Raw genomic sequence first — 24,310 nt, forward strand, 5'->3', positions numbered from 1 at the left:
GCAGCTGTGAACGCTCTTAATTTTTTTTTTTTTGGAAGAAGCATTATTATTATTATTTTTTTTTTTACCAATTCTAAAAGATAGTTTTCCTGTATCTGGTACCATTGGTTGGCAGTTACTTACTTTCAGGAGGTGAAGTGTATCAGTCCTGGCTTTGAAGGTTGCTGGCTTTGAGTTTTGCTGACCATAGGGCTGATATTATCCTGATGTTTCTGTCTCAGTAGGTGAGTTGGTGTTCTCCTCTTATTAATATTGTTTCTTTGCTTTGTATTTTTGATAACTTGGCTATAATATGTCTTGGGGTGGTTATGGCTATTTGGGATTTTTAGTTTGCCTTTGTTTTTTTAAATGTAAATCTGCCTACTAAATTTGGAATGTCTTTGCTGTAATTTCACTGAATAGTTTGTTCAGCTTATTCCTAAGCAAAGTGTTTGGCTCCTTCTATTATATGGATTCTGAGGTTTGCTCTCATGATCATGTGTCAGAGGTCTTAGACATTATGGTCATGCAGATTTATTTTTTTTTCCTTGTTGACATTTATTTGATCCTAGAAAGATTGTTTTTATTTATGCAGGTGTAAGTCTTTCTCTGTCTCTCTCTGATTGTCCATGGAAGCCTGAAGGAGTTGGATTTCCTGGAGACAGGGTTAACGGTAGTTGTGAGCCGCCCAACACAGGTGCTGGAGCTGAATTCTAGTCTTCTACCACAGCAGCAAGCACTCTGAATCCCTGAGCCATCTACCTCTCCAGCCTCCTTATTGAAATGCTAGCGTAGTTTTATTAAATTTGTCCTCCATACGTGATAGTGTTTCTTCCCAATGTATTCTTTGTTTAATTCACTGAGTTTTTAATTTCCAATATTTCTTTTAAGAAAAGAACCTCAGTTTTCTTGCTAAATGTTTCTTCTATGTTGCTGACATTTTCTTCCCTGTTTCTGCTTTTCTCTTCCATTTTGCTGATTTTTCTTTCATGATTTTCTTCTCTAGGGTCTGGACTGAATTCATCTGCTTGTTTACATCCTATTCAGATCAATAATAATTTTTATCATAAAACTTTAAAGATTATCACACATTTTATTTATTTCAGTTCAATAGTTGAGTTATAACTTTCTGGTAAAGTCATTAAATTGCTTTTTTTCAGGATTCTTATATTTCTTTATTGGAATTTATACATCTGCTGGTTTAGATATGTTTTTTGGATTTGGGGGTTCTTCTTGAGCAGCCTACTCTTGGGGGCTCACCCCAAGAACCACTCAATGAGGAAGAAACAATCTATGGTGACAGAAACAACAGCACAGCACAGCAGATGCCGAAAGACAAACATGTAACCAATGATTATGTGTGTGAAAATGGCAGCTGCTTGGTTATGTGCAGTTAGAAACTACCCAGGGTAAGAGTGGAAATAGCAAATGATGTATCGGAAGGAGATGAAGCCAGGGGAGAAGACAAAGCAAAGTTGAATAGACAAAGGCAGAAAAAAGGGTAAGGGATAGAAAAGAGGTAAGAGAGAGGAAGAGAATAGAGCAGAAAGGAAAAAGCTAAGCAAGAAAAAATTTCTCAATAGTACGATGGTTCAAGGCCTAAATTAGAAAAATGCCAGAAGGGGAGCAATAAATGGAAATGTAAGAGTGAAAACATCAGGAACTAGAGTGATGGCTCAGTGGTTAAGGGGTGCTTGCTGCTCTTTCAAAAGACCTGGGTTTGTCTCTTAACAGCCATATGGCAACGCACAACCACCTGTAATCCTAGTTCTAGGTGATCCAATTCTTTCTCTCGTTGGGCCACCATGGGGTCTGGTACCCACATGGTGCATATAAACTCACAGAGACAAACATGTATACACATACATTATTTTAAAAAGCCAGGCGTGGTAGTACATGATATGATGTTAATCCCAGCAGAGACAGAGACAGGCAAATCTCTGTGAGTTCTAGGGCAGCCTGGTCTTCACAGTGAGTTCCAGTCTAGCCAGACTACACAGGCCCTGGTTTCTTTGTTTGTTGTTTAGCTAAGAGAAAAAAAAGTCAAATAAAATAAAAATACTACTATATGTAGAGATGGGAAAAAGCAATAAGCACAAGGGAAGAAAGAAAAAGAAAAAAATGAAGGGAAGGAAAAAATTGCTGAAGAATAGGGAAAAATGTAGAAATGAAATGAGATGAATGTATAAAGAATAATAGCAAAAACAAAAACTATACAGCAGTCAAATCCCTTTAAGCCTGTAGGAATAAAAATGTAAGCTGAGGTGTTGGGCATCTTCTTTCTGGAGATGATGAGCATGAAGGGAAGGGTGGTTGCTTAAACTTGAAATCTGGTCTTTCTTTGGTTTACACCACTGCACTGAGTCTGTATTTAACAAGTGTCTGATGTCTGTCAGACTTGGTTTCCCAGCACAGTTTTTTTCTTTGAGCATGAGCAGCCTCTGCACACTTAGTTTTATATTCTGCAGGCTGGGCACATTCTCTTCTCTCATGAAAACCTGGTGACTGTTAGTTGAAGGATAATAAAGCTCAGGCTTTCCCACTCGTGCCTGAGTTCCCAAATAAAACACAGAGGGCTTATTGTTATTTATAAATGCCTAGGTCATAAGCTAGGCTCGTTCCCTGACTAACTCTTATTATCACTTTATTCTAACCTGAGTTCAGCTACATGACTGATTTCCTCTCCTCATTGTCTTACCTCCAGTCCAAGAATCCCCAGACTCCCCCTACCCCAAGTTCCTGCAGGAAGTCTCACCTTCTAATCCTGCCTTAGCTATTGGCCATTAGCCTTTTATTGACAGGTGGCGCTTCCACACAGAACACAGGAGACTATCCATACCAGGTATCTCCCCGTCGAGTTGGGAGTGTGAAAAGCAGGCACTGCACTAAAATGGTGCAGGTTGTACTTCTCATACTTTGATAGCTTCTCACAGGAGGGAATGTTGCTGTGGCTATCTTGTCCTGATAATGAAGAGTTCTTGAGCTCTACAGCAGTAAAAGACAGGCAGATACGTGGCTCTAGAATTTGATTTCCTTGCTGGCCTAGGCTCAGTTATCACACTTCAGAGGAACTCTGTCAATGAGGCCTGCTGTGGCCACGGCGATAGGGGCTGTCTCTCTCTCTCTCACGCTTCCTAGCCTGAGCCACCTTCCTGTGGCTTGCACCCTTCCGTCTGTTCCCCACAACTGTCTCTGGGCCTTCCCTCACCTAGGGGAAGGCCAAACTGAGGCTTTTTAACTAGTAGATATTTCGGGCTCCAGTATACCTAGTTTTACACAACAGATTTCTCTCTCAAGATGGTGCCCACTGCTACCCTGAGCCATATGGCTTGACAGAACAGAACTTATTTTTGTTGCTGACTAGAGGAGTCATAGTATTATCAATGTCAGCAACTGCACTGAGGCTGTGAGCATATCTTGAGGGCAGTCTTTGAGGGCAGACTGCCCTGGCTTCGTCTAGTTTACCTTTCGGGAGCGGCCTCTGAGGCTCATGTCCCTCCCTTCATGCAACTGCTGGGATGAGGCTAATTTTGGCTTCCTTCTCTGCATGCCAGTATAGCTTTGCTTCTGTCTTTTTCAGTATCCTTTGGACTCTTTTGTAGTTGTCTGAAGCCTTTCTTTGAATTATCTTTGAGATAAAGTCTGTTTTTTCTTTTCCTTGTTCCTTTTCTCTGTCGTGCTGGCACTCACAAAAGTGGCTTCTAGTCCACCCTCCGGCCCTGAAATCTCTGCTTCTTACATGTCTGCAGATGAGGAGGCTGAGGAAGGACTAGAAGTCTTGCCTGGCTGTGAAGCTGAAGTTCTGTTTCCAGTGGTCTTCATCTGCCAACCAGCTTCTTCACCCCAAGACTTCCACAACCTTCCCAACCAGCACCACCACATAGAGATACACAAAGTTACCCTGGTTCTCAACCTGTGAGTCGCAACCTGTTTTGGGGTTCACCTAAGATAATCAGAAAACATAGATATTTACATTATTGTTCGTAACAGTAGCAAAATTATAGTTATAAAGTAGCAACAAAAATATTTTATGGCTGGGGGGGGTCATCACAACATGAGGAAATGTATTACAAAGTCACAGCATTAGGAAGGTTGAGAACCACTACCCTAGAGCATAACAGACTCTAGCAGGGCATGTACAGTAAGATCAGTAAATCTCTGTATGCATACATGAAATGTTACAGTGGAACCCAGCATCCTGTATAATCAACATATGCTAAAAACAAAGACAAAACAACAGCAGCAAAAAACTGGGAATGTGTGAAGTTCTGGATTACAGAAAGGTTTCATAGGTGGTGTGTTTTGTTATGCAAATTATACCTCTACAAAGCTGTTAAAAATTATGCCCATGGCCCTCACTCCTATTGATTATATAAGTCCAAGGCTCCTGAGAAACTGCTTGTAGTCTTCCTGTCCCTAAAGCTATAAGAGAGTTTGTGGGTCTGGAGGGCTAGGCTCATCCCTGTGCTCTTCGTCTTGGTAATTGGTGAGTATACTGAGGCATTGCAGGCCTCAGCTGTGAGACAGGCGTTATGAAAGAAAGGCAGTGTACACTGTGCTTACTGTCCTGTTGCTCCTGACTGGCCTTTCAGTCTCCGAGCTGTCCTGCAGGGTTGAGCTAAGGTTCACTGATGTATCTGTGAAATCTCCGGGGTAGATTTCTTTTGTGTTGGGTCCTCTCATCTTGGCCGTGCCAACCCACCATGGTGGCTCCTCTTCAGATGAATGTGGACTTGGTCCAGCTGGTCAGTCTTCATTTCTCAGACACTCTGAAGTTAGCCTTTCTCTACAAATCTTCCCTGGTTATTCTTTTTCAGTCTTTATTTAGACACTTTCATTCCCCTGGTTGTGACTAGGAATGTTTGGAAGCTTGGCTGTGGAGTCAAGTCTGTGGCTTAGTTTTGGGCAAGCATTTTAGTTTCTCCGAGACTGTCTTTTGGAAATCTGGAAAACAGAGACAACTGTAATCATCACAAAGGATGACTTTGGAGATGTCACAAGATTATATATACAGAACGGCTTGAGCATAACTGGTTGGGACAGAGTGCCCTCAGGAGTATAGTGTGTTTGACCATGGCCTCTGAATCTCAATCTGGGTTTGAACCCATGTTGGTTTGTTTGTTGGTTTGTTTTTGTTTTTTGTTTTTTTGCTTTTTTTTATTTAATCCAAGCAATCAGGTGTGAATTGCCAAATTTCTCTGTGCTTCTGTTTCTGCATCTGCAAAGTGAGTGTTTTGATAGTATAATACTTCATTAGAGGTTTTAGAAGACAAAATGTACTAACAAACAAAAATTATAAGGATGGGGAGCTGTTGCAAAATTCTGTCTTTAGGTGCTCCCTTACTCTTCCTCCCCTGGTAGTGGTGTAGTTGATATATGTGGATTAGACATAAGCATTACAGGGGCACAGTAGTAGTTGCTCTGACTAGGTAAGCCTGCTTGGCTTTGCTGGTGGATCATGTGTGGTGGGCCATGATGGTGGGTGTTACTGCTCTCCCCATTCCTCTTTCCACATCCTCTCCAGCTGCCTTTGGGTCAGACTCTGCTGGAATAGGCTCCATAAATTCAAACTCTAGGTATCTGTGCACAGCATTGTGGTGTGTGGGGAAAACTTGAGTAGGCTGGTCTCCCCGCACAGCAGGCTGCAAGCACCATGTCGCTGAAATAGCAAGCTTGTACTTGTACTTGAGATGGTAGCAGGAATCTCTTCATTCTGTCATGTCACAGATCTTCACAGGAAACTGGCGCATGGCTTTGGGGCTCTGTAAAACACATGCAAGTTAGGAGACGTGATAGATCAATGATTACCTCTCCTTTACTTTCAGCTGATTATTTACCCTGGAACCAACCAAAACGAGAGCCTATTCACCCATCACACAACTACAGGCCACAGTCTACCAGCTTTGAAAACAGGACCACACATCAGGACGACTATGCCCTGAAAGGCCTTGTGACTACTGTGAGCTGTAAGCCTGCAATCAAGACAAAGCTCTGTAATGTCCCCTTTGAGGATCTGACTAACTACAAGATGGACTATGTGCCCCACCCGGTGGAGAAACCCTTTGTTAAAGAGGCAGAAAAATTTAGACCCTGTGACCTTCCCTTTGAGAACCTGACCACCCACAAAGAGTCCTTCCGAGGCCTCCGGGGGGAGCCTGCCAAGAGCTCAAAACTTCCAGCCAAGTGGTCTGCACAATGTATACCTTTTTCATACACCACAGAGGCCCAAGATAAGTACCAAGCTTGGCCAAGGGCCCAGTTGTTTTCCAAAGAGCCCATCGAGTATATCCCTTCTGATGAGAAGATGGATCTTCAGACAACTACGCAAACCCACTACAGATACATTAAGGGTAGCCGAGCTCAATCTTGCAAACCCCTGCTTTCTGTCAAGAAGGGTGGCCACTTTGAAAGCTCCACCACCACCAAGGAGGCCTACAAGCAGTGGGCAGTCATGAACACAAAGCCGATCAAACCCGTTCCCCATCTGTCCCTGCCTACTGAGCCTTTGGACTACCAGACCACCACCAAGACCTGCTATGTGCCCCACCCACTGACCAGTACTAAAAACTACAAGCCCCTCTGGACTGGTGCTCGAAGAAACATCCCCGTGGAGGGGCAGACTACTTACTCCATTAGCTTTACTCCCAAGGAATTGCGCCTGTGCCCAGCATCATACTCAGAGCCTCCTGGCTATGTCTTTGAAGAAGTGGATGCTATGGGGCACAGGATATACAGGTCAGTTTCTCAGGCAGGTTCTAGGCAGGACAGCTGTGTTTCTATACAGGATCCAAAAAAGCCTGGCCAGAAGGAACTGGAAGTGTCAGCCTGACTTTGAAAAAAAAAAATTAAAACAACAACAACAAACAAACTGCACAGTCCCTTTAAAAGCAGACAACTAAAAAAATTAATCATTGAAGAATTTCCCAAAGTGAAAACAAAAATTAAACCACCTACCTCAAAAGGCAAAGCATTATCACCAATTCCGGGACGGCTGAATAACATGAGAATTACTTGAATAAAGAAAAATGACAGGTACTCATTGGCTGATTAGCACCCCATGTAGCCCCACCCACACCTCCTGCTGTATCTCTTTAACCCTTTCAGGTCCCGTTTCATGGCATCAAAGATGATCAGTGACATTTCTGTGATCTTGATCTAATTTAATTATTGTATCAATTGATATTAACCTTTGCCAAATTTGAAGTGCCAAAGAATAAACTTTATTTTGGGGCATTGACTTTGTATTGTAGGTTGGTTTGTTCACTTTCACTTGATTTCCATATAGAGAGCAGTCTACATGGGACCTTTAGAGAGATTTCATGCAGGCACCTTATTACTTCTTGGCAATAGAAGAGGTTCCTTGGGCTCAGTCTGGCATCCTGGTCCTGTTTGGGTTATCTGAGTCCAGAGCTCCTTCACAGGACATCTGTCTACTACTTGCATACCATCAAGGATATTTTATTGGGTGTGGTTCTTGTCAGTCATGGGCAAAGGAAGAGGAGGAGGTCCTATGGGAAGGAATTCTATGGGTATGGCTCTGGTTCCAGGGAGAAGAAGGGAAGAAAGAGACCCTTGGCAACCAGAGAGTTGGGAGCTGGCCCCAGAGCTGTGAGCAGAACCTGTGGGATCTTCTAAATGCTCAGAACACAGAATGGATTGCCCTAGGCAGTGCAGATTTTAGGGAAACTCTGGGCCTGCTTTTCCTAGCTGTGACCAGATCTGTAATAAAACTTGACATGGTAATGTCATGCCAGGCTCTGCCCTGGGCATTTCTTGGGCCTAGATTTTTTTTTAACCAATTTTTGATTTTTAAGGTTAAGTAACTTGGACTAGGCAGAATTGAGAAAAGATATTTCAAGGGGGCCTTCTTTCCTGTCCTAGATAGCCAGGCAATGCCAACCAATACCTGCTTGACTTTCAAGTCCATTTGAAGCCTTAAACACTCTCGTGGTCCCAGGGAACATGGAATAGGGTGGAGGAGGTGGGAGTTCAGCTTAAGACTTTTTGGCTTAGGCCAAGAGGTTGGGTTTTTCAGTGAGGAGCCTGTATCTTCTTCCTAGGTCTCCATCTGTTTATGGCTCCCATGCCTGGCCTGAGCTATTTAAGTTCCACTTGCACCATCACCATGAGCTTAGTTGTTATCCACTGGTTCAGATCTTCATCATTTATTCCTCTTGTTGGTCTGAAGTCTGGTGTGTATACCTACCTTTATGGGGCAGGGAAGCTCAGAGCGTTAAGCATGCTCCAAAGCCAAACACAGGAGAGAAACCAAGCCAATATGTAATCTACATTTTCAGACTTCAGGCCACAATGCAGGCCTCATTCATCTTTTGTGTCTTAGACATCTTGGCTCCATGAACCATGTCAAACCATATCTCTAAGCTTCCTGGGGTCTAAGTTCACAGAGAACACTGAAAAGGGTGGTGCCACACATGACTCAGATGAGAAATGTGCTCTCGAGAGCTCATGGATTGCAATGTGGTACTCAACATGGCAGTGTTCAGAAGTACAAGTGTTTGGGAAATAATTGGATCCTGATGGTTCTAATGTCACCAATGGATCATGGGGTTCATAGCTGAATGGCTGTTGATGAAAGGTAGGGGCTAGAGTCTCATTAGAGGAACTGGGTTCCTGTCCTGGCAGGGTTTATTTTTGCCCGAGTCCCTTTCTATCTCTTTTTGCTTCCTAGGTACCATGTGATGGTCATCTTTTTCCCCACTGTGATGTTCAGACTCACCCCAGGAGCAGGAAAGTAGAGCAAGTGACTATGGACTATAACCTCTAAAGCTGTGAGCCAAAATGCATTCTTCTTCATCAAGAAAAAACATGCCTTGGTACCCATAGAGTGCTTGGGAACAGGACGTCTGAAAGACAAATCTGTTTGGAAGGTTGAAGGGTAAGGCCACCTTTGCTGGCATAAGCGAGTTCTCTGGAACTAAAGAGAGCACATGGATCTCCTAAAACTGAAGGTGTTTATGCCTGAAATGAAACTGAATTTTATTCAGTCAAGAGATATGCTTATGTATATAAAGCAAAACTGACACAGTTACTCCTGGAGGCAAACCAGACAAAACCAGAATAATCTAGGGAAAGGTAACTTGGACCCATGGAAATATTGCCATGGTCCATGCTAAAGTCTGAAGCAATCTTCCTGCAAAGGCCACTGGACAGAGCCCATGATGCCTCACTCCTCCTGGATTTAAACTAACAAAATGTAAATAAATAGAAATGGATTTGGGCTCTTGTCAAAAAAAAAAAAAAAAAAAAAAAAAAAAAAAAAAAAAAAAAAAAAAAAGAAAAAAAAAAAAAAAAAAAAAAAAAAAAAAAAAAAAAAAAAAAAAAAAGCTAAGAAAAGAGTTGCTGTTGGTCCTGGCTTGGTGTCTCACACCTTTAATCCCAACACTAGGGAGGCAGAAGCAGACAGATCGCTATGTATCTGAGGCCAGCCTGGTCTATATACTGGGTTTCAGACCAGCTAAAGTTATATAGACCCTGTCTCAAAACAACACCAACATGGACAACAATAGCACCAACTCCAAAAACAGAAATCAACCATTGAGAGACCAAAGACTTAAAAATCAGTGGGTATTGTTTTAAAGTTTAAAGCCTGAAGGAAGGCTAGCTAGGTAGCGACTTGTCCAGTAATGCCCTGAGGGGAAGAACTCACCTTACTGCATTCCTTCCCGCCCTCTAGAGATACGGTTGCTAGGAAACCAGCCCAGCAACCATGGTCCCCCTAGGGGGACACCAGCTCATTAATGGTTTGGGGACCTTCCTATAGCCAATCAATTAAAAATGCAGCATCCCTTTTGTATTTTGACCAATAGGTGTTTGCCAGGCAGGAATCCCCTGCTTTGGGCACGCTGGGAGGGACCGGAATCTTTAAATCACCCAACCTGAGGCTCTTGTGCTCACCACTTCAGTGGTGGGCTGCAGCTTGTGATAGAAAGATCCTCACGTGTTCTGCAACAGACTCGACTCCTGGTAGTGGTCTTTTGGGGGCTTGCAATTCGGGCATAACTCCATCTTAAAAAGAATTACTTTTCACTCAGATGTTTTGTCACAGTGATAACAGAGTCTACAATAACAGTTTTTATTTTTGTTGCATCTTAAAAAAAAAAAAACCAAATTATTTTATCTGAAAATGCTTATGCAAATTCAGCCGTCTACACTGCATGTCCCGGTTCACCTTTGCACCTTTACAGATATTTCCCATGCAGGTCGTTGTGGGTCATAGGTGACACAGCTGGGCGGGACTATTAATTGTTTCTCTCCTTTGGCAGCTTGTACCTTCTTGTTGGATTCTGGTGCTATGGAAGCTGTGCTTTATCTGTTTTTGTTAATTCTTGTCTCTACATTCCATTATTTTGGATGTGGCTTGCTTGGGTAGCTGTGGATTTTAAGTTTTTTTGTAGTGTCTCCCTTTCTCCCTTCCCCTGTTAGATGACAATGTTTGGTAACCTCGAGACTTTCTATGTACTTGCCAAGAGTAAGCTGTTGAGGCAGGTAAGGGCAAGCACAGTCCTAAATTGCAGATTAATGGTTCCCTAGCCCCTCCAGCTATCGCCCAAGACTCACATCTGCTTAGCAGGCAGGACTTCAAGGGGGTGGAGAGACAACAGAGGCTTTTCTGAGCATAAATGCTGGAGGTGTGTGCGTGGGGGGAGCAGGAGGGGTGTTTTCTTTGGCAGAGTAGACCCTGAATTTGCACGTGGGTTTCTGAGCAGGTGCTTGGCTCCTCTCTAACTTGGGGGGTGGTGGTGCAAAAGTAGCCTAGGAGCCTAGGAGCCTGCAAACCTTCCAGAACTTGTGTATTGCATTCTGGAAAAGGCATCGAGGTAATGGTAAGCTGGACTTTCTCTGCATCATGTCCCGAGCCCCAGGTGCCCCCAGTCCTTGCCTCTGGATCTTTAGAGACTGACAGGAAAAATCCTGCTATCTTTTCCTTGCCAAGCCTCAGAGAGGCTCCAAACCCAGCTACAGTTTTTCGGAAGGACACAGGATTCCCAGTCCTCTGCTTGAATCTGCATTGGCTGCCCTGCTTCTGCCTACCTGCTCTGGGTCAGCATTGCAGTTTCCCTGACAAAGGAAGGTGTAGTTACCTCCTATTTCCCTAAATCCCTATCCATTCCATTACAGAACCATAAACGGGGAGGCCACAAGTAGTCTTTACAGGCAAATAGCAACTTGAGTGTGAGAGGCTCACAACATGCCTGAAAAATGACTGAAATCTGACTTGTGTGCCAATGGATGACTTATAAACTAAGAAATGGAATTTTTCTTTGGACTATGGGTTCTCCTGGGTTTAAAGAAGAAAAAAAAAACATTTTATTTTACAGTTTCTAAGAACAGTTCAGTGCTTACTGTTAAATTGGAGCTCTTCTTTCCTTAGCAAAGACTGCAACACTTTGTATCATCGAAGTCACTTATTTAGAAACGTCAGCTGTTCCAAACCAAGCAGAAAATCTAGAAACTAGCAGGAACCTAGAGACCAGCTGCCATCAAGGTGCCCAAACCACCCTTAACAGGATCCCAGGCGCAGCCACTCATCCAGTGCATCTGCTGCCTTGGTCTTCACACCGAGCTCTGGTCTGCTATGCTGCTCCTCCCAAAGATTGCATGCCCAGGCCCAGGGGCCTTGGGGCTTCCTGGCAGAGAATAGGGGAGGCATCAGGTGGAAGATGTCCTGTGCAGATCTGTTCTCCTGCAGCCTCAAAGCTGTAAATCCCTTTGTGGGGAGGATGGTATGTTGATCTTATCAGGGGCTTCTGGATGCTAACTTCCTTCAGGAGCTGTTATCAGTGGGTCTGCTTTCCAGACAGGAGTTTCTGAGCCCACCTGAGGTTTTTGAGCTATTAGCCTTCCAACCACAGAGGCGTTTGAGGGGTTACAGCTAGAGAGAGACACATTTATAACAAGGAATGATAGCTGATAACTTGGCAGTGAGAGCAGAGACCAAAAATATTTTAAAAGGTGGAAATCAAAAGTATAGTGGTTCAGAAATTATGACTCCAATGTAATAAAGAGAAGTCTGTATATGTGCACACATATTTTATTAAGTCTGGGAAAAATATACTATGGTTTGTGCTTATGACCCCAATTTAGGAAAATGACTAAGAAATTACACACATACATTTTTAAAGGCTGGAAAAATGCATCAACAGTGTTGAATAAATGAATTCCCATTTGTCTCATTTATCTAGAATAACAAGGGAATGGGGATTTGCAGTATTTTAATATTAGGTTAACAGACAGGTAGTGTGTATTAGCCTTTCCTAAGGTGTTTTCTCGTGGACTGTAAGCCCTATGATACAGTCTTTCTGAAGCAGTTCATTAGACACGTGTGGAAAATGCTCCCTGGGTAGCCTCCTGATGCACATCCATAATGCATGTTTATATTTTGAAGTCTCTAGGATGCTCTACAGTAAAGAAACCTTGGTTAACTTGTGTAACCCAGAGTAGGAATTAGCATGCCTTCAATAATAAGTGCTCAAGGAAAAAGAATTTATTGGTTCAGGCAACTGAACCATCTAGGACTTCATAGTTGGCTGTAGGTATACGAGGCAGGGGCTCCAGCAATGTGATGAGGTCTTGTTTTTTTGTCTGTTGGCTTTATTTTCTTCTCAGTTGCTTTCTAAGGCAGGCAGGCCTGGTCAGCACGAGCATTTCTAGCGATTCTAAGCTTACAGCGTCCCCTCACCTCGAAAGCCCAGAGGTTCCAGTAAAGATCCTGGAGTTGAGTCTCTTGCTGGCTTTAAGTCTCATATTGATTCCCAAGCCGACTGTCATGGCAATAGAAAAATGCCTGTTGTCCAGGTCTAAACTGAGGTCCACCCCTGCACTGGAGTGTGTGTGTGGGGTCAACCCATGTGAACCACATGAATAACAGAAGGCTGGAGGTGGGGTGAGCTCTCAAGAGAGAACTGAAATGTAGTTTCCAGGGAAGGGAGGAATGAATGCTGAGCAGACAGAAACATCATTTTTAAACTCTGACAATAAGTCCTTTTTATTGTGTAAAACCTATTGGAACACACATCAAGAAATACTGCCAAGTGCTCATCATAAATTTTTTTTTTTCAAGTAAGTTTGGAAGACAATAAAATACACATGCCATGCAAACATGTGGTGTACTCTCCTTTGATGATCTGGGAACCTCACTGGACTCTGCAGGGCCTCAGGGTCCTCCCTGAATGTTGAAACATCCTGGCTGTTGACTGCTTAGATTGTGGCTTCTTGATAAATGGGAGGTTAGGTACAGCCAGAGTGCAGGCTGAAGGGAGCCTGGGAAAGTTTATGATGGGCCATGGGCTTGTGTGTGTCCCATGTAAAACCCCGTGGACTACTGTGAAAGCACAATCTGTGCCATCTCCCTTAATCCACACGACTGTGCCTGGGCCAAGCAGGCAGCTGAGGCACAGACAGGTTAAGCAACGTGGCAAATTCTTCACAGGGTTGCTCAGATTAGATGAAATAATTGTCTATAAGGTGAACCCATGGGACAGAAAAGCACTTTTTCTTCTTTTTTTAAAAAAAATTATCATTTATTAAAATTTGTTCAATTTGTATCCTGGCTGTAGCCCCCTCCCTCATCTCTTTCCAAACCCACCCTCTTCTCTCCCTATGCCCCTCCCCTAGTCCACTGATAGGGGAGGTCCTCCTTCCCTTCTATCTGACCCTAGCCTATCAGGTCTCCTCAGGACTGGCTGCATTGTCTTAGAAAAGCACTTTTTGAATGGTCCTATAGAAGAAAGAGAGTACTAGAGAGATGGAAAGGCTATTTAGATTGGGAGAAAAGGCTCTTTGGGATGATTTAAAGATATGTAGTAAAATAAAATAAAATAAAGATATGTAGTTTATAGATACCTTACTTTGAGTATGGTAGTTGTGGGGTGTGTGAGTTTCTGTGTGTCTCCTCTAATACAACTTGCAGAGGTTAGCATTCAAATTTATCCTGTTACATGTATGAATATGTGTGTGTGTGTGTGTGTATATACACATATGCCTGAAAGACAGGGAGGAGGGAAGGAGAAAAGAAAGGAGAGACAGGAAAAATAAGAGAGAGAGAGAAGAGACAAAGAAAGAAACAGAGAAAGTCAGAGAGATTCAGACTAAAGTATTGATTAGATTACAATGGGGCTACTTTACACAGCATCCATTTTCTTGAAAATTCAAGAGAGGAAGGGTATTGAAAGGGAGTGTAAAGCAACAATTTTTTTTTTTTGAGGTGGGTTTTTGCTATATAGTTGAGCCTGGCCCTAAAACTCACTATCTTCAGCTTCCTGTGTGTTGGGATTACAGAAACGCATCACCGTACCCATAAGTTCTCTGTTTAAAACAGTTTTTTTTCATCACTGTAGAAAATGGCCCCTTGAAAAGAGAAAAGGTATTTTTCAACTTGTGATTTTATAGTAGTCACTTATATCATGTATATCCCCAACAATGGTATTTCAGGAGATTTTGAGTTTTGGTTAACAGGTTCTTGAAGAGTTCATGATTCTCCTACTTTGCTGTGGGTCCAAGGCTTGAGTCTCTCTGGGTACCCTTTTTGGGTCTGTGTAATTCCTCTTTCAGAGACTGGGCTGGCCGCTCTTCCCAATGCACTCTTGCCCCTAAGGAGTGCCTCCAAGTATCTCTTGGTTGCTCTGCAGCAACTTCCTCTCAGCCATTTTCTCTGCTTGTCAGGTGAGTGACCAGTGTGACTTGTAACGCCAAAACTCTGCCTTCTGCCTCCTGTGTCTCACCACATTCCCCCTCTTGGATAACCTAGTCTTTTCTCTCACAGTCCCATGTAGCTGTCTTAACTCTGGTCATGGCATGTCCTGCTTATCCAGTAATGACCCCTCTTCCCTCCCTCATCCTTCCTCATCCCTCCATCTATTCTTCCTTCCCTCTCTTCTCTCCTTCTCTTCCTACCTTTCCTCCCTTCCTACCCCCTTCCTTCCTCTCTTTCCTCTGCCCATCATCTATCCATGTATTCATTCCTTAGAAAGTACATATTTTGAAATACACTTCAGAAAATACCAGATTTTCATCGGAGTGTTTGAGGCTCAGATCTTGCCCATTGAACTTCCCATGAGGGAGATAGGTAAAGTTCAATCATAAAAATTCATCATAATAAACAATTAGACAATACTGTGCAGCCTAAAATTAAAAGAAACACACAAATCATTATTAACATGAGTGTATGACTTGTCAGGAGGCCACAAGCACAAAGCAAATCAGGATGGAGTGGAGTTCAGGAACTCACTGTAGCTAATGGAATGGCTAAGAAGGGAAGAGGAGATGTGTGAGGTTTGAAGGAGGAAGCCAAGTGGATATCGGGGAAACAGTTGGAATAAGGGCTCTGATCTGAGAATATTTCTGTCTAGGTGTGTCCAGGAGAGGAAAGGAGGCCAATCAAGGGGTGCCAAGGTCAAGCTTGGGATTGGCTAACATGGAGATCCGGCCTGTGAAAATTAGCCCTGTGGTCATTCAGACTGCTTGAGGAGGCTGTAGGTGGCCTGGCTGAACCAGGCCCTGCTGGCAAGCACACTTCATGGAGCATGACGCAGGCTCACCCTTACGGGGTAGAAGTGGGAGTCATAAGAGTAGTGTTACATTCTGGATATGTTTCAAAGGCAGGCCATGGGTGTGACTGATTGGCGACCAATCCAGAATTTTGTCTGAACAATTTCAGGGTCTTAGTTGTTATCTCCTGAGATTAGGGAAGGGTGGAAGTGGGACATTTGGATGCTGGGCAGCTAGCAGTCTCCTGTGGAATGAGGCTTGGTGCCTCCTGTGGTCTCTAATCAATTAGTGGTGACTATGTTGTCCTGTGACATGGAAGCTATGTTCTCTGTTTGCCCTCCTCCAGCCCCCTCACCCTTGGCCCTCTAGGAGAAAAGGGCCTTCTGCCATGGTGTTTTTCAGGCACCCAGGGATGGGTAAGTAACTTTGGTTGTGCTGGGTGCTTCAAGAAAGAGAGTGGCAGTTGGCACAGATGGCAGGCTTAATTTTGTCCTTTCACCACAAATCCAGTAAGGAGATATAGGCAGTGGGGGAAGGGAAGGAGAGGGAAAGGAGGAGATAGCTTTGCGAAGAGTCTTTTTCTTTGTCAGCAGGAATTGTAGGTGGGTTTAAGGAGGGCTGATATAACCTGTACCATCCTTTGAGAAAGGAAATTTCTTGTGCAGAGAAGTCTTTTTTTTTTTCTCTTCCAGAATAGTAGGTGTAAGTTATTTTGGTAAAAGCAGGCAAGAGGCTGATGTGCTGTGTCTGTGCCTGCATGTTCTGACCAGCAGCAGCAGTGTGTGACCCCAAGGCCAATTCTAGAGTAAGCATAAATATTAATCAACCCAACCCAAAAACCACTGTATAACCTCCTTGGATCTGAATAAGTCCTATTGTAAATACACAGTTGCTCCAAGGTTGGTGTTCCCATGGTAACAGTTGAAACCTCCTCTGGTTGGGCTCAGAGAAGCCAAACCAGCTCTAACTAGATTTTGATCATGATGCTGCTCCATTCCTTGGGTAAGGATTAGTCTGTTTCTGTTGTTAGGAGAATAAGTAATTTACAAAAGAGAGAAATTTATTTTCTCATGGTTCTAGAGGTTAGGAAGTCTAAAACCAAGGTGCCAACATTCTCTGGGGGCTGCTTTCAGCTTCCAAGATGGCACTTGGAATGCTGCATCCTTTGTAAGGAACTGTGTTCTCACATGGCAGAAGGTGGAAGGGCAAAGAGAGACTCAACTTGGCTCTTTTTTTTCAGACCCCCATTGCTGCTCCTAGTCATTGGGGGAGGGTGGGGAAGCCACCATATTTACCTCTTAGGAAGCGCCACCTCTTAGGACTCTCCCCATGGCAGCACCTGAAGTTGGAAGGGCACATTCTAGCCACAGCAGCTAGAATGTTAGCATATTTGGGCCAGCGCAGTGATATTACTGTACTCTTTCCATGTCTAAAGCAAAATACATTTTACCTGTGCATAATTAATGGAGATTGTGTAACAAGATGCCTTGTTCAGCTTTATAGGAATATCTGAAGGGCTTACAATGTTCACTTCTGGAGGGTAGATTATGACGAAGTGCTGTACATGCTGGGGGACTACTTCCAGCATGTACATCTAATTTCTTTCCATAAACATGAATCTGTACTGAAGTTTCTACAGAGACAACAGTTCTGTCTCAAATAGAAATGGATAGTAGGAGAGTAGAGTGAGTTTAAAGGGCTGTCGCCAGGTGAACTTTGCAAAAACTGCACTAAGAGGATGAGGGGAACAGGGTAGGCTTTGCCTGTGGGAAGAAGCCCCTGAGACTTCCCCAGAACTCCGCAGACTTCATATTTGAGGTAGGATGAACTGTCATTTGTTGTGGGTTATGTCAGGTGTCTGTGTGGATGGTGAGCTCTCGAAAGACCAGGGGTTGGGTGCTCAGCCCGGTGTGCTTGGGTCTAGAGTTGATGGCTTATTTTAAAAAAAAAGGCAAGGAAAGGAGTGTGATGGGAGAGGGGGCCATGGAATAAGGAAACAGGAAGATAGAGGCTCATCTGGCAGAGAAAAGGCAGAGTGAGAATCACGAGGTCTGGAGGAAGACTGGGGTTGTTTTCCATGCCCACCATAGTGGGTGAGGGAGGGGACAAAACAGATCCCAAATGAATGGGAGATTTGGTTATGGGGTCCTGCTTTTAGGTGATCATCTTTCCACTCCAGCAGGGAGGGGCCTGTGTAAATGGAAGCGTTCAGAATGGGAGTCCTTGGAGCTGCCTTCTGCCATATGCCCTTGCGTTATGACCCAATGATCTACAGCCACAGGACAGGATTATATGGACGGTGGGTAGAACAACTTTATCTTCCTTCACTGGCCTCAGCTAAGTCAGTTATTGACCTTTCAACTGCTCTCTAAAAAAAACAACTGTGGTGGGAGTGAGTGGTGGAAAACCAAGGCATGACACACCTCTTGACCTTGACTGTTAAACATTGCATGGAGTTGCTTACCTGGTAACTAGGTTGTTCACGGCTTGTCTACTCTCCTTCATGGGATTTGTAGAAAGGTCAACCTTGGATATCATGAGGTCCCAGAGGAGGAGGTGATTTCCCAGCATACTCTCTGGTCTGAATGCTGACTGGGCAATCTCTGAGGCCTTAAGCATTCTGCTTAAACAAACACTATTTATGTTCAGCAAGAGAACTATTCCCCATTGTCTGCTTTTCCTAACTCACATAAAACTGTACATTTAACTTCTGTTTACATATATATAAATCGTATCATTAGGGGTAGCCTGGGAAATGCTTGGTTGGAGATGAATCTTGCCCTTTGAAAACAGAAGAGTGAGTGACAGCTGTATATTGTCCTATCAGAGGCGTGGTTGATTGGGACCATGTGTTTCGCAGAAGCCATCTGAGTGAAGCTATAAACTTCTGGTGGACAAGGAAGGTGACAGCCCAGTTCTCTTTAGTAAAAGGCGGTTGCCAATATCTGCCTTCCAAGTGGAGGGCTAGTGGCAAAGCAACTGAAAAACTCGGGGCGCTCTAAGAAGCCGAGAGAGCCTAAAGATAACAATTTGTGACGAACTCTGTGACGAACTGATCTAGACTTGACCTGTAAGAGCATCCCTATGTGGGCAGGAAGGATGGGCGGGAGGGAGCAGAGGAAGAGACTGGGTTAAATTTGGTCAAATTCACCTTATATTTGCTTCCCCATTCTTTCCAAGACTGTATCAACACTGGTCATTTCTGAATTGGCACTGAGTGACTTGGGACGATCACCTTCTCCAATTTAACTTATATCCAATTTATATTGAGCCTGAATCATGAAGTCTTTATTTATTTAGCTCAGCTAGCTCACTGAACAAAACGGGGTAAGAGAGATCAAAGTGTTTGTTTTGCTTTTTAAGTTAGCTGTCTACAGGCTAGCTCACCAAAAAAAAAATTTTTTTTAACCCGAGAATCATTAAGTTTGATTATTCCTTTTTGGCTTATTTGCAGGATGAAAAGATGCGCTATGGAGAAAAAAGTGAGAATTGCTATTTTAGCTCATGCTTTAGTTGTATATTTGTTTAGGAGTACTTTCCGATGTTTTACAGTAACTTCAAAGGAAATGGTAGTGATGTATACATTTGGGTATGTTGACTTCAGACAGGGCTTTGCACAGAGGTTCTAAGATAACATTTTCTCTGCGAAGCATTTATCAGTGCTTGTTGGTCATTTTGTGGGTCTGAGTTGGCTAAATGCTTTCATCTTTTTTTTTTCCTCTCTAAGACACAAAGTTTGGAACTTGATCGCTAACGTCTTTCTTGTTTATTCTACTGGGCAACACTAAGCTTTGAAAGACAGACTGGCTTCCTTCTCAGTCCAAAGTGGAAACACAAAGATGATGGTGGGAAATAACATGAAGTAGCCATAACAGTCTTTCATCTCCCTGCCATTCCAGGGTTAGTTTGGACAGTGATGATAAAGGCGATTACCACCAGTGAGTGCTTCAGCATGTGCGGCACCTGATAGGTCCTCTGCTGGAAGGAATTAGCACTTTTTTTTCCCCACACCTTGCACCCTGTGTGGGCTGCTGCCTTTACAGGCCAAAAGGCTGAAGTGTGAATGAGTTTTAGTAACTCTTGACCATTCTGATCCTAATGTCCTACGTCGTTCGGGGCTCATTTACTTTGTTCTGGTTGCTTATAATGATAATCAAGGACTTTAGTATAACTCTCAGATAGCAGCTGGTCAAATTTCCAAGCATTTACACAGCTTCCATAAACGTTTCATAACTGTCATCTTTTAGTAACCTCAGATCGGTGGGGAAGGATGGTGTGTGTGTGTGTGTGTGTGTGTGTGTGTGTGTGTGTGTAGGTGGCCATATACACATGAGAATAATTGCGAGGTTGCATGAGGATCGACTGTATTGGCTATGAAGCTCAGTCTCCACTTAAAATGCATAACCAGAATTCTATTATATCCATACCATGCACACCTGTTGGCTGGAAGCCATGGAGTCATCATCTATCATGAGACACCTTCCCTTGCTTTCCTTCTAGAAGGTACTATGGCTTTCTTGCCGTCTCCTACATAGGGCTGGCAATAAGATGACCAGTCTTTTTGTACACAGTACTTGGCCAGAATGCATGTATACCTACCATTGCTTTTCCTCTGGGTTCATTTACTGAGCTGGCCTTTCTGAGCATGGGACCCCAGCTTCCCAGGGAAAGGCCCAAAACTGCAATTCCTCCATTTCACCAAGAGATTTGCAATTTGTTGGGAACCACTCAATTAGTGAACAGGGCCTTTTTCACCCTTTGCATAAAACATGAAGGGAATGCTGAGTTTAACAGAGACTCTGACGCAAGATTTAAATAAATAAGCTGTATTATCTGTACAAAAAATATAAATACAGTTTTGTGTTTTAGAGGAGGAAGGGCCTCCTTCCACATTATCCAGCAGCCCCGATAATTTCTGGTACTGCTGAGTCACAATTCACAGAACAAATATTAAATGTACATTCATCTCAGGCAAGGAGCACACTGCTTTCCGCTTCAAACCCAAGCTCTCCAACTTGTTCTGAAAGGCACTTCCAACCTCACATTCTGACACATGCAAGATCTGGAAGATGCCTCTTCTTAGCAAATTCAAACATTGGCCACCAATTTTCAATAGCTACAGAACTAATCAACTGTATTAGTATTACAGAATTTGTGTTCGATTCATGTATAGCTAGTGTCAAAAACAAATCAGCTCTATTGCCCGACCCCCACCCCACATTAGCTTTTGCAATGTACTCTGTACACAGAGAATAATTGATCAGAGTTCAACATCAGTTTTGTTTCTTTTAAAATTAGGAAGAATACAATTATTGCCAGAGTTTTAAGGAACACAGCTGCAGGAAGTTAATAAAATTCCCCAAAGAGTTTTTGTTTTTCTGGATGACAATGTACAATTACTAATATTGCACTTTTTTTTATACAAGAAATCCTAATAAATATTCACAAAAGATATACATAGAAACACTCTCTTTTATTTTAAATAAACATTACACTGATTTTTAGTAACACATTTTTTTAGAGCCTATTTTTGTGATGAGGAAGAGGCCCATCCTAATTGTCCACAGCGCACCTAGGAAGACACTGTTGTGGATATAAACATGTTTTTGTTTTGGTCCCAGGTGTGGGACGTGGGACTGATTCAGATGGTCCACAGCAGCAGGCTTGGAGAGGAGCTCTTTGCCAGCCACAGATAGTTTGAATCTGAGGACTCTAGAGAGAGACTAAATGCCAGAGCCCAGAGTGTGTGAAAGAAGAGAGAAAGAACAAGGCCTCTCCTGCTTCCCCCTTCCTGCTCCTGGTTGCTGTTGTGAAACAAGAAGTTGGAGATCCACTGAAATGAGGACTGGAATGGCTCCAAGGGACCCAATGACCCTGATCAGCAGGAAGCAGCTAAGAAAGAACTGTGCCCCTTCTCCCACTAACCCTTTTATCTCTGCTACCTGGTGTTGGGGTTTTGGAAGGGATTGGGGTGGATTAGGGAGAAAAAGATATAAGAAATGTAAATAAGAGATTTTTAAAAGTACACCTACAAGACACAGATTAATGTTGTCTTCCTAACTTAACTTCCCAGCTGGCTGGGAAATGTAGCCTTGATGTCAGTGGTGGCCCTGGGTGGTAGCATTTGGTGAGTGTGCACATGAGCGGTGGCTCATCTGATGGGTACTGGGCTCTGGATGCCCAATCTGCTAATCTAAGACTGTTCAGGGGAGGAAGCAAATATTACTGTCAAAGCTTCTCTGCTGAATGAGGATTTGCCAAGGGCTTTTGTTTTAGCCATATCTGATATATGTTACTGAATCCTGTGTGCTTCTTGGCCCACTGACTGGTGAGCTAATAGGCAGATAGCATTTGTGTCGGGAGGATCGCTGAAAAGCTTTTGACCTGTCCTCTGGCTTTACCATAGCACCTTATTACACCCCTCCCCCAAGCCTGCTGCGTGACCAGGATGCACAACAGCTCTTCTGTGGTACTGGATGGGCCCACAGGCCCAATGTGTGTGGCTGGGATAGACAAGGCACACCGTGGGCATGCACTGACCCCTCTGTCCTCTCCTGTTTCCTGGCCAGCTCTGGTGGGAAGGGATCCCACACCCGTTACATGCTTGCCAGCTAACAGATTGCTTGATGAATCCTTTGTGAGCAATGACTCTAGTCCCTGGCCCAATGGGCAGCAGCAGAGTCATTCAGATAGAAAACACAGAGTACTCATGCTCAAATACCTTTGGCCCACAACAGCAGTTAGTCCAGGGCTAGTGACCCTTGATTTAAGCGAGGAGATGCTCCGGGCTGCCTGACTACACAGCCAGACCCTGACCCCTTGCTGGGTTTTCCACAGCTGCAGACACAAAGGTTACTTGGTAGAATAGAGAGTAGAGGCATGTCTGTAATCCCATGAAGGGCTCACCTTCTATCATGCAGCATGGGCACCCTGAGAAGATGCTGAATACCCTTCCCCACCTTTGCTGAACCCACAGGACTGTGCACATGTACCAGGGCACAGGCTTGTCAGATGGGTCCCCTGTGGCTGCTTGAAAATCTGTCCTGCCTGCTAGCTTCTCCCATCAAGGAGCACACATGAGCTTCCCTTCCTTTCCTTTTGCTTCTGTCTTCTGTCTAACTGTATGCCTTCTGTCTACTCTGTTTGTCTCTTTTGGTGAAACCCGCCTTCCCCATAGTTCATTTCTCTTCTTTCTTGGTTTCCCACCCCAATTCCAGAAGAACTAGATTCTAGCCTGGTTTCTACTCCAGTATGGTGTTCCCCTGGTTCTTACCATCATATCACCAGGAAGCGAAGGAATGGCACTCCTCGTTGGCCTGTGCCTGTCCCTATTTGTTACAATCCTTAGCTCCTTGCTGTCCCTTACTGGCTTGCTCTCCCTGTGTCTCTGAGACGCTGAGTGGGAAGGAGCCAGCTCTGCAAGGGAGCTGCTGTCTACCTGGCCTGCTCTGCAGCCTCCTTTAGACATCTCTTTTTCTATTCTCAACACTTGCCTCCAGCTAACTGAATAAGAAAACATGCCAAGGTCCTCAGGAGCATGGGTGCAGGTGGACATGGGTGTGTGTGGGAGGGAAAATAAATAAATAAAAGGAAGAATGCATAAGTCATGTCCAAGGTGGCTGTATGAGTCCTTTGTGTGGCCAGGGTAGAGTTCGGCCCCGTGCCCTGTCTTCAGGCTTTGCCACATGTTCCACAGCAGCGAGATCGGAACTGGCCGAGCTGGCAGAGTTTCAACTGCCTCACCTTCTCGCAGTACCTGGTGGTGTCTCTGCACTCAGCTGAGAAGGCAGGAGGGAAGGAAGGGGACAGAAAGGAGATGTGAGACAGAGGCTCCTGGACGCAGCTGCTGCTGAGCAGCCGAGGCCCTCGGCAAGATGCCTGTGGGGTCTACCTTAGCTATGGTTCTCCAGCCCCTTTGGACAGCCATCCCCCTGGCAGAGCTCAGCCCTTTGCCATCCCCCTGCCCACCTGTATGCAGTGGTGTGGCTGGCTGATGGGGGCTATCTCAAGGCCTTCTTTTCTTCCTCTTGTAAGCTATTTTTACTTCAGAATGGCAATTTTAATGTCCTTCCTCTTGGGATAATCTTATCTCCTTGCTTGTTTTTGCCCACCCATGGGCTTTTTGATATTTTAGTGAGAGATGGCTCCCTGAAGGACAGAACTTTATTCCTTATGAGAAAGCAAGCAAGGACCTGGTTGAAGGTCCATATCCTCAGGTGCTTGAACCTCTCCCTGTTCAGCTTTCTTTCCTTTATCTAGGCCTGTCTTCAGCACCCCAGCCCTTCCAGACACCACGGCATTCCAGTTCTTAAACACAGGTGCAGCCTAAATTTGGTAAGCTTTTTGTCTCCTTGCACTGCTGGAACTTTCTGAACATGGCAGCCATCTGACAGGAACATCAGCGCTTCACCAGAATAACAAGATCACACATCTCCAGTGAGTCAAAAGGGATGGGCCATGTGCCTACAGGCCATCAGTCTCAGTGTTGGCAACTGACTACCCGGTGAAGTTCAGTGAGGGGCAAAATTGGACTCCTAAAGTTACTTTTTATCGTCTATCCTTTGCAAAGCCTTATCATCCCCCTTTGTGGGGAAGTATCTCCAATTTGGGTTTGGGAGGAGAGACTAGAATATAAATACTGGTCTGTGGCTGACAGGGTGGAGGGAAAGAAAGGTCAGAACCCAGGGGCACATTCTCCTGTTCCTTTCCAGTGGACGTACATGGGCTGGGAAGGAGGGGTCAGCAGGTCCTGGTTTGGTGGGAAGCAGAACAGTGACAGGTGCCGAGCCGGCTGAGTGGTCTGCGTTCTGCATGCTTCCTCAGC

General features: G+C 44.2%; 2 protein-coding genes across 2 annotated transcripts in view; one reads left to right on the plus strand and one right to left on the minus strand.

Moving 5' to 3' along the window:
* The window catches only part of Saxo1 (stabilizer of axonemal microtubules 1), a 31,644-nt gene extending 24,836 nt beyond the window's left edge, over positions 1 to 6,808 (plus strand). The window contains exon 3 of the mRNA XM_055591663.1: positions 5,805 to 6,808. Coding sequence (XP_055447638.1) covers positions 5,805 to 6,808 — 1,004 coding nt within the window. The remainder of the gene's footprint in view (positions 1 to 5,804) is intronic.
* Positions 6,809 to 20,316: 13,508 nt separating this feature from the next.
* Positions 20,317 to 24,310, minus strand: part of Adamtsl1 (ADAMTS like 1) — a 398,322-nt gene continuing 394,328 nt past the window's right edge. The window contains exon 29 of the mRNA XM_055629652.1: positions 20,317 to 23,264. Coding sequence (XP_055485627.1) covers positions 23,158 to 23,264 — 107 coding nt within the window. The 3' untranslated portion in view covers positions 20,317 to 23,157. The remainder of the gene's footprint in view (positions 23,265 to 24,310) is intronic.

Source organism: Psammomys obesus, unplaced genomic scaffold (genome assembly GCF_907164565.1).
Source record: "Psammomys obesus unplaced genomic scaffold, mPsaObe1.curated_primary_1811, whole genome shotgun sequence".
Taxonomy (NCBI): domain Eukaryota; kingdom Metazoa; phylum Chordata; class Mammalia; order Rodentia; family Muridae; genus Psammomys; species Psammomys obesus.